At 46.8% G+C, this 15,883-nt stretch overlaps 1 protein-coding gene across 3 annotated transcripts in view; it reads right to left on the bottom strand.

Moving 5' to 3' along the window:
- Positions 1-2,238: 2,238 nt before the first annotated feature.
- The window catches only part of znf385a (zinc finger protein 385A), a 100,178-nt gene continuing 86,533 nt past the window's right edge, over positions 2,239-15,883 (bottom strand). For all 3 annotated transcript variants that reach the window (XM_083768565.1, XM_083768566.1, XM_083768567.1), the window contains 4 exons: positions 9,295-9,660; positions 4,661-4,845; positions 3,786-3,878; positions 2,239-3,338 (listed from right to left, as the gene is read on the bottom strand). In XM_083768565.1, the coding sequence (XP_083624691.1) occupies positions 3,066-3,338; positions 3,786-3,878; positions 4,661-4,845; positions 9,295-9,660 (917 nt within the window). In that variant the 3' untranslated portion in view covers positions 2,239-3,065. The remainder of the gene's footprint in view (positions 3,339-3,785; positions 3,879-4,660; positions 4,846-9,294; positions 9,661-15,883) is intronic.

The raw sequence follows: 15,883 nt of genomic DNA, 5'->3' as shown, positions 1-15,883 counted from the left end.
TTATTATTATTATTATCATCAATATCATCATTATTATCATTATTTTTAAGTGATGGCATTATAATGGTCTTTTTGGATTTTTTTTTGTATAGATCTTTTCATCTTTTTTTCTTTTTTTAACCAAATTTCACACAGAAATAAAAGAACAACACAATGCAACACAAAATGTACAACTAAACTAGAGAAAACGCCTGTGAAATGAATCGACTTTTAATCCCTTGATACCTGGAGTTGTACCCTGTTCCCCTTGCAGAGATACCTCAGTAATAGGGCCCTTTAATATGAAGGGCCGGTCCCTAAGCCCAGCTACTCCTCTCTGTCTCTGCCTCTCTCCATCTCTCCCACCATCGGAGGGCATCATGTAGTATTTACCTCTATATGGAGGAACAGAAATGCACGTGAGCAGACGTGCTCCCCTCGTTCACACACACCACCCTGGACGACATGTCATGTCACAACCCACAACAAATCACTCTGCTAAAAAAATTTGCTCATTGCATTGCAATATGCAGACAAAGGTAAGACATTAGAGCTCATTGCTTCTCAGTGAAAGGGCACAGTGTAAATCTCGATAGACTCTATGCACACAGAATAACTCTTCCTACTTCCGGGCCCCTTCCCTACTTCCTTCACAGGTGTTACCGATGATACTAATTAAGGCTCTGTTCCATTTAGTGTGCAGTGGTTCAAAAACACGATCCCATCCATAACTCTGAGAGTGTACAAATAAAACAAAATGAAGGGTCCATTTGTTTCCATTTGTACACACAGAGTTACACACGTGTACGGGGCCATTTGGAACCCACTCAAGGACACTTTGAGACCCACTGGTGTAGCAGAGTGTTTCTCCGGCAAGACAACATGCACAATAGCAGCACCCTGACTCTGTTTGACCGGAATGGAACAGAGCCTTCAGTATAATCGGTAACACCTGTAACGGAAGTAGGGAAGGGGCCCGGAAGTAGGAAGAGTTATTCTGTGTGCGAGCCTATTAGCAGAGGGTCAGTTTGAAGGTGTTCAGCAGGAAAGTCACATCAATGCTCAGCCACCATGGTGGCTCCCCGCGCTCACTAATGTCTGTGAGTCAGTCTGTCTTGTGTGATATATTGTGCCTGGATGTCACAGTCTATCTATTCAACGCTTCAGACTGGCGGCCTTCCAATCCCTCTGGCCCATTTCTCTTCTCCCTTGTCAAATACAGTCAGCGACACTTTCTCTGCCTAGAAAAATACGAGTTTTTGTTACTTTTGTTGCACACAGCCGTGCGCACCTCTTTCATGGCGTGCACAGTATGCTATGTTTGTTCTTTCATAATCTCTTGTGTGCTATGAAGGTGAAATAATGACCCAAACAACACATACTAAACGGAGACACTATAAACAGTCACTGAAAAAAAACAAAGAAAAACAAACAAGTGCGTTTCATGGCTTTCGGTTGTAGGAAATGACGTGGATGCCACTCTAATTCAGCATCGTTCCTCCATGTCTTCATTTCTCCACCCTTCTCCTTTCTGCCTGCAGTGTTGTTAGTCAACGTTACTGTTGCCAATGTCAATGTGCTAGCCCCCCACCCCCCTCCTGCGCATTAACAGTTCATTTGAACCCTTTGGGTGGTGGGAGGGATCATAGGAGGAAGGTCGGGGGCAGAAGGAGAGAGAAGGTCGATCCAGCGATGCAGAAGCCTGACCCTTCGGCGGCATTCGGTGGTGCGAGGCCCGTTGCAGAGAGTACAAGGGCGATCGATATGGTGGAACACAGGTTTACGCCGTTGGTACAGCGTATGAACGATGATGAGCACAGTGCAGTGGTGTGAGGATGACATACCATGACCTCGCTCTGTGAATACCGCTACGCCACTCTGATCCGATCACAAAGGCTTCTCCCGTGGCGTTGAGTGTGTCTGTCTGTTCAGCAGAAAAAATATAAAGCAACTCTAAGAGAAATATGGGTTTATTCCTTTGGGTTCAAACTCTGGTCGTGTAGCACATAATGCTACGGCACAGACAGTACACAGAATGTACTCCCCCCCCCCCCCCCCCCCCCTCCTCTGACTGTTATGGAGGTTGACGGAAGCGTCCACCCCCTCCAGCCATATTTCTTGGCATAGTCTATTTTGAAACACAAATTTGTCTGGACCTGTGTGTGTGTGTCGTTCTGCATGCTGCCTGGGGTCAGTTTGACCGCACTGACCCATGCTAGGCCCCCCACCCCCCCCTGCTCCCTTGAATTGATAGCCAAATCCCTGCTGCAGTCACCTTTCTGACCCCACACCACCCCACCATGCATCTGGGGAGGACCCTGCCCGCCACCTAAAAACATGTTGCATCTAGTGAGAGTGTCATAAATTGAGAAAAGGGCTTGGCTTCGCCGCTGGCTTGGCCTCTCGGCTGCGGAGAAACATGTACAGTGAAGTACAGCGTAGGCCACCGTAGCTACGGTATACGGGGGCGCGCACACATTGATTATAGCAAAGACCGATGGAAGCAGCTATCCTACTGACATAACACTACAGTCTCGCTGTTTAGAGGTGCATAGGGGTGAGAAGAAGAACACATCGAACCACCTCAGCCCAGCATGATCATTTAACACTAGGCATGCTTCAACGTTTTCTTTGCAAAGATCCACGTGTTACGTCTGCTTGTTCTATTGAGGCGGCCGTGGCAGGCCACGGTGGAAGAGAGGGGAAGGGTGGGGGGGGGGGGGGGGGGTGAGGGGAGAGATGTACAAGGGAGTCCAATGCATAATGAATACCTCTCCTCTGTTCGTCCAGTCAGTCTATCACCGAGGAGTCTTTGAAATGAAGGGAGAGTTTTCCTGGTAAAGTGGAAAAAGAAGAACATATGTCCCTTCTCCTTTTTTTTTCCAGTGCTCGCTTCCCTCGCTTTTTCCTCCCACCTAGATATTTTAATGTTTGGATGTTTTTTGTAGTTTTTTTGTAGTTTTTTCTCGCTCCTGTCAATTGCTGTTGATTATGTTTATTTCTTCACAGTGTGCTTTTTTTAGTTTTATGTTTTTTTGGAGTGGCTGTTCCTGACGGGTCCGAGGGGTGAACCGGGGTGTGTGGTGTCAGTAAGGGGAGAAGAGGATGGGGCCGTGGGCCGTGCGGATGGGCCCGGGGGCGGGTCTGAGGATGTGGCTGAGGGGCGGGCCCTGCAGTAGATGGTGGTGTGGATGCTGGTGGTGTGCATGGTGGTGGAGGGGGGCCGCCGCTGCCGCGCGGAGCTGGGCCAGCTGGTTGTTGGAGGCCGCGGCCGCCATGGCCGCCGCGACGGCCAGGGGACTGGGCAGGAGCCCCGCCCCCAGGGCTTTGCTCAGATCCTTAGAGAAGGTCAAAGAAGACTAGAAGGAAGAAGAAGAAGAAAAGAGGGCGGGAAATGGGGGAGAGGAGCAGAGGGAGAGTTGGATAGGTGTGTGTGAGGGAAGGGGGGAAAGGAGAGACCAGGATAAAACTATTAGTTCCAGACGGTTAACATATGGACGGGAGACATAGAAACTCTAAATTGTCTCCATGCATGACTCTTTTGATCTGTCATAGTGCAGAGCTTCTCAATTCAATCAAGAAACATTTCCAGGAAGGGGAGGCGGCCAAAAAAACAGAGTGGGCCGGCTCGAGAGCTTTGGTATAGTAGGGATTTAATCAACAATGATGAACCACTGACTGAAAGGTTTTTATGTCCTAGTTCAATAATGTGTGTCTGATTAGCTGTTCCATCTCGGGTTGCTACACTGTGTCAGAGGAGCCGAGCCCCCTGGGGTTCAAGGGTGAGAGGTGAAAGCCAAGGTTACCGTTAGGTCAGCTCCCCTGTGCTTCTTGTGTCGGCTGAGGAGGGGGTTGGGCTTTCCTGCCACGCCGTCCCGGTGCCTTCGACTCGATATGTGCTGCACGGAGGAGACAGACAGGGGGCAGTGTTATGCTGCAATCTATCATAATGCATGACCAGCTCAGCTCTCTTCACCACATGAAGCCTAGTAATGTCCCTGTTCATCCGGGAGAAACATTCAGCAAAAATAGCAGATCTATAAGCTCACAAAGTGTCTATTTTTGGCAAAGACATTTGGCATAGAGGGGAAAAAGTAGTAACTACTAACTATGCAAAGAAAAAACTATTCAATGAGGTAATTTGTTTATCCCCCCAAATTATGAAGGCTGATTTGATCTTTGAGACAAATAGACACATGCATGCTTAGATAGTTGACTTTCTGGACTGTACACAATAAAATCCTGAGTGTCTATTTATCCATTTGTTACTCCGTACCCTCTCAGAGTTAAATCAACCGAGTACAGTGAGTTTACAGTGTATTGCAATTTGCTGTTCAAATGTTCAAATAGAATGCGATGTTACTATGGTAACAAGATAATGTTGTTTCATTAACCTAAATGATATCAAGGATTCCACAGTGATGTCACCATTATGCTATGCAACATGGAAGTAACTGTTTATAAACCACAACGTTTCACCGCTGAAAATCCTGGTGACGCCTGGTTATAGAGTCGTGGCATTCCCTTCTTGCGTACCAGTGGGACATGTCCTGTGTACCAGCACCGGTACACGTACCAGTGATTTGGAACCTCTGGCGTACAGTACACACTTACATTTTGAAGCATTTACTTAAGATTAGATTACAGTTTCCTTCTGCCTTTTCTGGCAAAATCTGCACACCTGTTTGAGCTGCAGTTCGGAGTTGACCCGCACGTTGCAGATCTCACAGTGGAAGGTGCGTTCCTGAGTGTTGGGGTCCACCGGCCCCCCTGTCTGTTCACCGATGGGTTTGGGGCCCAGGCGCGGGTATGCCTTTATGGGGCCCAGCCCACTTCGTGCCTCCAGGATGGTTTTGTGTTTGGTACCTGGACAACACACACGCGCACATATTCAGAGAAAGTATGGGACAAATGTTCAGAGAAAACATATTCCAGGAAGTGAATGTGATATTGTTTATTTATGCTTTTGGTGTCTTCTAATCCCGTAAGGGATGTCTTATGACAAGACACAAAAATAAAACCTAATTAATTCATTAACACGCATGCCACGGGCGCACACACGCACACACGTCATCATTTTTATGGACTCTGATTTAATGACATAATTAGGAGCCAACCAACTATAATGAAACAATCTATTTGAAGAATGTATTTAAGATGCATCACTATTCGTGCTATCTGCCATATGAGTCATGGTGCCTCCGTCTGCCAGCTCTCAAATAAATGAAATGAGTCTGGACAGTGTCACTCTCTGAAGCTCAAAGCGCTGATGGAGAGACAGACGGACGGTGACAATGACAAACATCAGGATATGAAAGAGTAGACTGTGTATCAGTGGCAGGAGTCTTGCTCTCTAAACGAACACATGTGCGATGTCATTACAGTGGGATAACAGTGCAATGTGAACCCTTCGCCACTAGAGGGACACAGCCAGGCGAGTTGGGGGAGGGAGAGGCTTTCGGTTACAAAGTGGGACCAAGTTGGAGTTAGAATGGTTGACGTTGGCTGGAGATGAGAGAGATGAGCCACAGCTCATCTTCACTGCTAATGTTGTGACAACTGATTGGGAATCAGTGGGGTGGGGAGGGTGTAGTTATTGAGGTCATAGAATCCTTCTGTCTCACTCTCGCACGCGTGCACAGTCACGCATGCACGCGCGCACATTAATATCAATGACTCAGCGTTTGACCCCAGAGTGTCAAATGAAGCACTTTGGTGGCATTGATAATAATAACGCCAGTAAAAGTTTTTATTTATGCACCACTTTTCTTAACGGCATTAAAAAGAGCTTAGACAATGGGATTAGAATGGATATTAGAATGTGTTGTGGGTTTCTTTTTACGTCCCACAAAAATTATAAATATCCATCATCATGTAATTCCAATATAATCACTTACCCCAACAGATTTAAAGATGTACAGTGATTAAAACACAATAAATCTAGGAATAAAAATGTAGGCTAAATTAATTAACAACCCAATTATGTGTGGTCAGCCCATCTAAGCAGCATCATTGATAAAGGCAATACAATGGGGTGACTCACTAAAAGTCTATCGATGTTTTACAGTCTTTCCCGATGGTAATGGTTTTGGTAAATTATGCGTTTGGCCTTATATCCTTATATATTTTGGATTCATGCCCTCAGAATATTGCACAAGCTCAGCTCGCTTAGATCTTGTTTTTCCTGCAGTATACAACTACACCGCAAAGTCTGGTGTGTTAATTTAGCCACTTAACCCATTAAGACCTGAGACTGATTCCACAATGCCTTCCCTTCTCAAACATGTTCCTGACAACAACCCCCAAATTTATACTTGTGGACCCCCATCTGAAAAAGTTGTGTGCCAGGGACCCCCCGAAGAGAAGAGTTATGTAAAATAATAATAATAATAAATAAAAACACTCCAGATTTGACGGTGTAAAAAGCATACCAATAACCTGCCAAAATAGCTTTCCGCTAAGTAATTACATGTTTTGTTTTTGGTTGAAAAATTCCAGTCATCATGACTTGCACACACTCACACACAGACACACACACACGTACACAGAAGCATGCACGCACACGCGCGCACAGTCGCACACACACACACGCACGCACGCAAGCAAGCATGCACGCACGCACCCACATGGCCATGTCTCCCACCCCCAAAGCCAAGGTGGTCCAGTTAGTTTCATGTTGGCTGTGAGATGGGGCCTCTCTCAGATCCCTGGGCTTTGTGTACAGTAAAGGGTACTACAGGGAGAGAGAATGGGGAGAGGGGTGAGGCAGTATTAGGGAGGGGGCTTGGGGGGCGGGGGTGTCTGACTGCTGGGAGGGAAGAGGCTGGAATGACTGATTTAACTCGTGGCCAAAAATGTGAACTTGGGGTATTTGTATCTGCCTTTGTTCTATTTTGGGCTGACGGCGAGGCCCCTGTGGATTATTTTCTCTTTTTTTTGTTTCTGTCTTTGTGAGACGGAGTTTGACTCATGGGTGTACACTAAAGCGCCACACAAACAGACAAGACGGGTTTCAAAACATGAAAATAGACAATAGGTAGCACGGAAACACGTTGCGTAAATGTTGAGATAACACTGAATACACATTATCATTCTTCTCTGTTCCGGCTTTGAGTTTTTATCTTAAATGTTCGTTTCGCGCTGCGCTGCATACTGTGCATGTTTTGACGTCTGCCTAGCATATGTCTTTATTTTTGGATCCATGGTTACATGCACCATTTTGTATTTTTTTTTTTAGAATGAGAGAGAGAAAGATTACTTCCAGATTGTTCTACCCACAGAGTTGATTTGAACTGTTAATCTTCCCCACGGGGCTGAGGAACAGGGCGAGTGGGCTGACACACAGCGCATGTCACCGGGTCATGTTTGTTTTTAATCTGTTCTGCGCTGATCTCTTTTTATAGTTACACACTGTATGCATGTTCTGAACATCATGGATGGATCCGTGCACTGGTACGCACATGTGTGCAGCCTAATCTAGTGCAAGATTGCAGCTGTAAAACTGTTACTGCACAACAATAAACTCGTCATTCCATTCTGTGTGTGTGTGTGTGTGTGTGTGTGTGTGTGTGTGTGTGTGTGTGTGTGTGTGTGTGTGTGTCCGTGCGTGGTGTGCCTGCGTGAGGCAGAGGTTCTCCAGGGTACTATAAAGAACCCTGCCAGCGGTTACATCAACCATAATAATCTCAGTGATTGCAGTTTTATTGATTGACATTTAATTCTACATTAAGAAGGATCTGCTTTCATGCCTTTCAGTACTGGCTGCTCCAAGGCAATGTACTCAACACACCAAGGACAAGCCTGCTAACAGTACATCACAAAGCACACCTGACTCACTGCGTTGCTCCGTGTGTGGCGAGTGTGTGCGTTCGTTCATGCGTGTGTGTGTGTGTGTGTCTTGGGCATGACGCTAAACTGCCCCCCTTGCAACTATCACCGTTAATGTAATTAATACTGTAGGTGCAGATTTAAGATGCATTCACAACTTCTGGGGACTGTGCGTATGCATGCGTGCGTGAAGGCGCAGATTGCATGCGCAGTGCGCATGAGGACATACAGTACTGTAGGTGTGCATGCATCAGGGTGTGTGTGCGTGCAGGTTGGTGTCTGTGTGTGCTCGTGTGTGTGTGTGTGTGCGTGTGTCTATGAGTGCATGCATTGCATGTGTGTGTACAAGGTCTGCAGAGTAATGGCCAAGCAGGTCTTGTAGTGTACGGCTGCCTGGGGAGCTGCCTGTCCCAAAATAAAGAGTGGAGGGTCAAGGACCAACAGACGCCAACAGTGTGGTGTCCTCTAGTGAGACACAATGTCACACACAAAGGTAGACTGCTGCTGGTGGGCATGGACAATTAGATCAGGCAGGGAGTGGGCTGCTCAGTGACATTTAAAGCCCTGCTCATGTCTGCTCATGTCACGTGTGATGTGTGCGAAACTGTCCTGACAGAATGCTGAGGCCTGATGTCAGAGAGAGAGATCTCACCCACACACAGTTAATGACCTGTTCTTTCAGTTGCACCCTGTTTGAATCATTCAGGTATAGCTGTTACCAGTGTTACCCGTCCTGTTGAAGCAGCCTCGGGCACGCCTGCTGCCTGATGTGACACCATCAATCGTCAAATCGTTGAGCGGGGGAGAGTTTTCTTTAAATAATTACGTCTCATGGTGGTGTGAGTGAGGTGAGGCGTGGTGTAGGATGTGCAGCCGGCATGCCATATGAGAGAACGTGTACAGACAGGTGAGCAGAAATACGCTGCCACGGGGCCACCTTGACGTAGCTCCGGAAAAAACAGGATAGCAGTGCTCGGTTACAGAGTTTGAGCTTAAAGTGCAGTGAAGCAGATCATTTATCTGCTGATCGGTGCTACTTTCAGTCAGAACCCTGCAGTCTCACACCAAAGTACTTATAGCCACCCTACAGGTACTTTTCTCAAAGTGAGCTGAATCGAGATGGTATGAGATAAGGGCAATGGTGTCCAGGTGTGTATGCATGCGTGACCCAATAACTTAATGTCAGTCTCCAGATTTTCTTCAGAATGTTTAACACTGATTTACTATGACACTATGCTGGCACATTAGGAGTCCACTAGGACTGTGTTTCTCGAAATTTTATTCTAAGGACCCTTACGAGTCCATTTGGTTCCATTTGTACACACTCAGAGTTACAGAACTGTTAAGGTCATTTAAGGCTACAGCTCTTTGTGTTTTCTGGTTCATTTGTATATCCATGGCAAAAATAGAAATTTGACAAAACTGTCCACCACAACCCAGCATGGCGATGAGCCCTGGTGTACACACGCGTGGCAGCTATAGCTATACCTTTGTTGTGAGCCTCCAGCTGTGACAGGGAGTTGACGGCCACCTTGCAGAGGGAGCAGTAGAGTAGTTTCTTAGCCTTGTCCTCCTCAGTCTCTGGGTTGGAGGGGCCGTTGGAGGCCGGGGCCCCCGGAGCCCCTGGGCCCGGGGTTCCTCCATCGGGATGCTCCGGATTGGCACTACCGCTGCCGCCGTTGCCACAGCCTGGGGAGGACGGCGGTATCAGCGGAGGAGTCTGAGTGGGGAGTAGGTCGCAGGTCACCATGGGCATGTCGGAGTCCATGGGCGGTGTGGGCGGTGTGGGGAGAGGAGGAAGGGGCCCCGGGGCCAGCAGGGAGTCATTTAGCTGTACCAGGGGCATCGGTTCATCTGCAGACAACAACAAAACAGAAATGACAACATGAGAAATGTAATGGAAATTCATAGTCAAATTGTGCAAATATCTGAAAAGTTGTTTTTCTGGAACAAATAGGCATATTACTGAAACAATAAAATGTTTTATTGCGCACTTTATAGCCCTTCAAGTCTGCGCCTGCGGTAAGGCAAAGTACCCTTGAAAAATCCACTGTTTGACAATTCAACCACATCTCAAGCCCATGGCCCATTCAAATGGTGGAACCCAGTGTCTGGTGACAGGATCAGACAAACCAACTTAAAGAGCTCGCATGTGGATAATGTTTGCTATTCCATATGACCCGTAATTGTGTTGAAAGGCGGGTTCCTTTTAACTGCAAAAGCAATAAGACTTGATGTGGATCAGACGACATGGGCGTATACTGTATATACGGTACGATATTCTGTAGCTCGTACAGGAAGAGGCACAATACTGTACATGGCAGGGGCATGATTGTTGGCCCTTTGAAGTGCCCTTCTCTTACTGATGTGGCCTCATATTATTGAAATGTTTCCGAGGAGGAGAAATGGGAAACAGATACCTCAGCCAGTGGGATGTTTTGACTTGCTCTCTCACACCTGTTATTTTTGGCTGGTACAGTGACACAATGGCACTTGTTTTTTGAACTTGGCACAGACAGACGCTAAGGCCAAAGAAAACATCATAAATAGAACACCCATCCTCTCTCTCTCTCTCTCTCTCTCTCTCTCTCTCTCTCTCTCTCTCTCTCTCTCTCTCTCTCTCTCTCTCTCTCTGTCTTTGTTCTACCTTTATCTGTCCTCTTTCAACTCTCTGTTGCTCACAAACATACCGGACCGGTATGTACATCCATATTACAAAATTTCGTCCACACATGGTTTTGGTCAGCCACTCTCATTGTGCAATGCTTTAGGTATTCACCAAGCCAAGGGTGTTGGCTGAAAAAAGACCCCCTAAATCTGGGTGGGGTGTAATTCACAGTCCCCCCCCAACCCCCCAGCCGTCCATCCGCATAGACCAGTATAGTAGGCCCTCCTCGTTCTTCCACGGGACACAGAGCCACAGCGAAGGGGATGGAATAGTCCCGTGGGATTATGGGTATTAGAGGGCTAATGCAGAGTATTGCTGTGAAGAAAACAAATATTGACTTTAACTGCTCAATTTCCTTTTTTAGGATGTGCCTTTGTTGTTTTGTCGCGTGATGTAAGCTTGTGTCTACGCTAGTTTTTTTTCTTCTCCCTCCATATTACATCCTGTGAGGCAGCAGAGCGCTGAGGCCTTATGAAACCCGATCATGTGGTGATTCATATGTTATGCGGAGGCTGTTCGCTCAGTCAGGACTCAGAGGAGGTAACAAGACTTGTCCTGGCCTCCTCCGTTGCATCAGCTTTGATGAAGATGCCATTGTGATGCCTTTCCATTCCACCACTTTCCAAGTCAGAGAATTCGTCCTCTTTCCACATTGGAAGTTTCCAGCTGCTGAACTGCAGCTCAGTATAGTATACGTTTTTCAAGCAGATGTTTTGTCAAAACCATATTTCTCACTCGGATCGCTGAGCGGCATTCGAGAGCCCGTAAAGTTGGGCTGGATCAAAGACGAGGGTGATGGGTGAGTGGTCTTTAGAGCCCAGAGAGGAGGTGCCTTTAGATTTACGCTGCACCCACTTCACCACAACACACACTAAGCTGCTTAACTCGGCTGGAGAGTTTGCACACTTCAAAGTGCAAAGGAGAAGGAACGCTTAACAAAACTAAAGTACTACACCCTAATATCTTTGGATGACTTATGATTAAATAGAAATAGACTTGGCGCGCGCACACACACATGCACCAGTGCAAGCACATGCATGCACGCACATACTCTCACACTCCATCACAGCCATTTGTTACCGAGGAAGGAACTCTTGGCTGGAGTGTCTGCTGAGGTAACACTGAGCTGAACTCATAGTGTCTTTCTTTAGCATGTGGTTTGAGTCAGTGTGGGAAGGAATAAGGGTGGTGGACCAGATCCTAATAGGGGATTTCACCATCCTTATCCGTGCCATACCAAACCCAACCATCACATTAATGTCTTCCACCTCATACCACAGAGTTCTCCCACGGCTGCACTCCCCACTGCACATACGTAGGATATGTTCAGTTTCAGGTAATACGTCTCATCATAGCCTTTGTATCCATACGTCTCTGGGGTCTGTCACCAACCCCAAACAGCTTGAAAATCTAACGTAGGACTAACAAAGGCTAAGCAATGCCATTTGTCAACTTAACTGAACCCTCCCATACACACACACACACATACTCCGTCCTACACACAAAACACCACAATCAAAACATGAGACTGATCCTAACACAAGAGGTTTCACAGAACACTCTCTGTGTTTCTTGATTGTGCAGAAAGAAACCATGGGACTAATCCAACATTGATCAGGCTGAGTTAGCTGACCTCCCTCCCAGAGCCAAGGCGTCCCATGAATAATTCAATGAAACAGGTCATCAGAGGGAGAGAGAGAATTCTATCCAGATGCTTTACCGAACTTCTCCAGTGTGTTTACATTGCCTTCATTTACTGGAAAATGCACAGAATGTGATCAGCAGGGGAGAGGCTCTGTTGATTATCACTGAGCAGGGTTAATTGCTGCCAGAGCTACAGGGTTACATCAGGGCGCAGGGAGTCAAACTCATTTTGGGCCACGGGCTGGACTGGTCAAAATACAACCTGCACACAGTATTGTGTGCTTCCGACACCGAAACGAAACACACACAAACACGATGAGTTGTGTTCTAAGCAGGTGGTTCTCAACCTGTGGTGGGCCGTGAGAATAATTGCCAAAACAAAAATGCACCGAAAATGCACCCGGCAAGTGTTTAGACGGTTGTGCCGCGAACACTTTCAAGATTTTCAAGTGGTCCAGAATAGGTTGAGAAGCACTGTTCTAAGCGAATGCATTCAGATATAGGACGTATGGCGTGGGTGGGTGAAGTTGTTTTAAGCAGTCATACCTTGGCCTGAGTCCAACATGATTAAGTGTGACTGCACTGCACACCTGTTGTGTGTCATCCCCACACACTCTTGGGGAAAGCCTATGCCAGGCTTGCAACATCTTGCCTCTAGTCTCGACAATAAATGATAATAATATAAGGCTCAATGGGTCAAAGTTCATCCTAACACGATCCCAAGTGTTGTAAGACACTATTCAAATTAGTCTGCTACTTTAATAAAGTAGAAAGTCAATCCGTGATAGTAACTGTGTAACAGGGATATCACTTGCGTAAGCAGATTTGCAGCACATTGTATTGCATTACAGAACATAATCCAATCCAATCCACTTTATTTAAAGAGCACATTTAAAAACAACAGCATTGAACCTGTGCACTGTGCACTAAAAAGGGCCTTTCATATGGAAGAAAACCAAATAAAATATTGGCTTTTCACAGTTATGTAAAACTTGCGTATTAAAAGTGAAAGCAGAGCAGGAGGGAGTTATTACCATAATTGTTGGGACAGTGAGCACTGATGTATGCAGTATGGCCATCCTTAAATGTCAAACACATTAGTGGTTCAGACCAAAGCAAACAGATTACAGCATCCTCCGGTAGAGTGAATCCAGCAGGTTTTCACCATAGCAGGGTATGATGATTATGACAGCTTGCAGATGGTATACGTCGAGGTGTGTTTGTTTGCATACCTCCTGGGTGTGATGAGATGTTGGGGTTTAAGGTTGATTTACACACAGTTGCACACAGGTGTCACACACCGACGATTTGCTCTACATTACAAGCTGTATTGTACAGTTGGTGTGAGACACAGTATAATGTATTGTACAGTTGGTGTGAGACACAGTATAAGCTGTATTGTACAGTTGGAGTGAGACACAGTATAACGCCACGGTCACTCGTATGCTTTCAGAGGTGCCAGCGTCCCATTCACGTCCATTCTGTGGGAACAAGGGGAGTTTGGACCAATAGAAAAGAAGCGCTGTGGTTGACCCTGCTTGGCAGACATTTTGATTGCAGTGAGTCAACCATTCCAACGAAGGTCAAATGAACTGCAGAAAACCGAGACTTCTGCCCACAAGCCTCTAGATGACAACGTGGGAAATTGACACGTGTGACACCTCGCCGTGCGTTGGCTACAGCGTACACGTGTGACACCTCGCCGTGCGTTGGCTACAGCGTACACGTGTGACACCTCGCCGTGCGTTGGCTACAGCGTACACGTGTGACACCTCGGCGTGCGTTGGCTACAGCGTACACGTGTGACACCTCGGCGTGCGTTGGCTACAGCGTTTCGGACGCAGATGTGTGACCGACCATGCCCTAAATCAGTCCTTATTTTGCCAGGATGGCTCCCTACCTATGCCCCCCCACCCCTTCCTATGCCCCCACCCGCCTTGCGGCCTTGTCCAACCCTGCCCTGCTGTCCACTGCCTGTTTTTAATGATTGACGAGCTCAGAAACCCAACGCCGTGTTAAGAAGAGCCGAGACTCATTCATAATGCAGCAGGGTGCCTTCACCCAGCCAGCCTGCAAATACGAATACTGACTCACAGAAACACATTCGATGAAAACTAACTCGATGCCAAGGGGAAAAGCATACTGTCGTCAACTGGCGTTAGCCGAAGGAAAACATTGCTCATTGTCAACAGAAACATAAATGCCTTGGACCCGAGCGGCAGAAGGAATAAAGCATGTTTGATTTGACGTCTATCAAACGTCAAATACAGACGGAGCACTGCGCAGCATATCGGCCCTGCTGTGTAACTCAACACTGCAGTCGGTACACAGCCGTGCAACTCTAGCCCTCACATGAAAGTCATCCATTCAATTGACCTTGCGTGCGTGTGTGTGTGCGCAGAGTTGAGCATAATATCAGGGTGGTTTAATGTGACCCTCCATTAGAGTGGGAGTGTCAGGGAGGAGAAGGGGAAGGAGGGAGGGTAAACAGCTGACTTCCCTCTCCTGATCTCACGGGCCAAACCCTCAGCTCCTCCACGCCAAATCCCCCAGAAGCCACAGGCCTTCCACTCTGGGTGGACCGCGCACCACAGCCCTTTCTGTCCATCATCTCTCCACACGCAGGCGCAGCCACTTGTCTTCCCAGTGTTTACGTTCAATTTGTTTTGTTATTTTTCCACTTCTTACAATCGTTGTAGGACAATTACAGCCAAATATGTTAAATGTGTGTGTGTCCCCTCTGCCTATTTCCCCTCCTCCCATGGCCCCCTTTCCAGGGACACCGATCACATGACATAACAATATACATACCGCACACAAAGAGAAAACGTAACATAAATATAGGAAGAACAAACCACAACTATCAGAATCTACATTCTGATAGTCCCCTGCCCGCACAGCTACACAAAGAATGCACAAATGGACCCACTTTTTTGATGTTTTTGTGGCTTTCGCCTTTATTTGATTTTTTTTATTATAGAGGAGGCTGAAATGGGGGAGAGAGATGGGGGGGTGACATGCAGTAAAGGCCGTCGGGATCGGGAGTTGAACCCGCAGCACACTGCCAGACTTGGACTACCGGCCAAGGTGCCTGGACCGCTGAGCCACGGCCCAGGCCAAATGGACCCACTTTTGTACACTATTAGAGTTGAATAGTTAAAACGTAGCCTACAATTCTAATTGCTGTATACAGCACATACACTTTTAAAGCAATATGTGCAGTATACATATTTGTCTGTCGTTCTATTTCGGCCCATAACTCTGAATCGCACCTCCCCACTCCCCGTTTGTTGAAATCATTGTTGGCAGAACGTGTTGCATATTTTCGCAGGATATGAAGTATGAAGCAGCCAGTAAATGATAAGGAAGTGGGAATGTATCAATGGTCTGTGGATCACATCTCCATGTCTTGTCAAGTTTATGACATCGTTCACCCGGCGGCCATCTTACTTCGGGGCTACAGTAAAAAAAAAAATACATGCCCCATAGACACACACAATGTTATGTGGCCTTGAGGTAAGATGGCCGCAACGTAGCAACGTCGCTCTCCATTGGCCAGAGCGTGGGTGAGCCATCTAGCTTTCTTATATATATCTATGGTGTGGCCATTATGTGCTTGTGTGTGTTTGTGTTCATGTGTGTTTGTTGTGGCCATAATTTGTGTTTGTGTGTGTGTTTGTGTTCATGTGTGTTTGTTGTGGCCATAATTTGTGTTTGTGTGTGTGTTTGTGTTCATGTGTGTTTGTTGTGGCCATAATTTGTGTT

Source organism: Protomyctophum parallelum (genome assembly GCF_964188405.1).
Source record: "Protomyctophum parallelum genome assembly, chromosome: 7".
Taxonomy (NCBI): Eukaryota; Metazoa; Chordata; class Actinopteri; order Myctophiformes; family Myctophidae; genus Protomyctophum; species Protomyctophum parallelum.
This window is presented reverse-complemented; position numbering and strand designations above follow the sequence as displayed.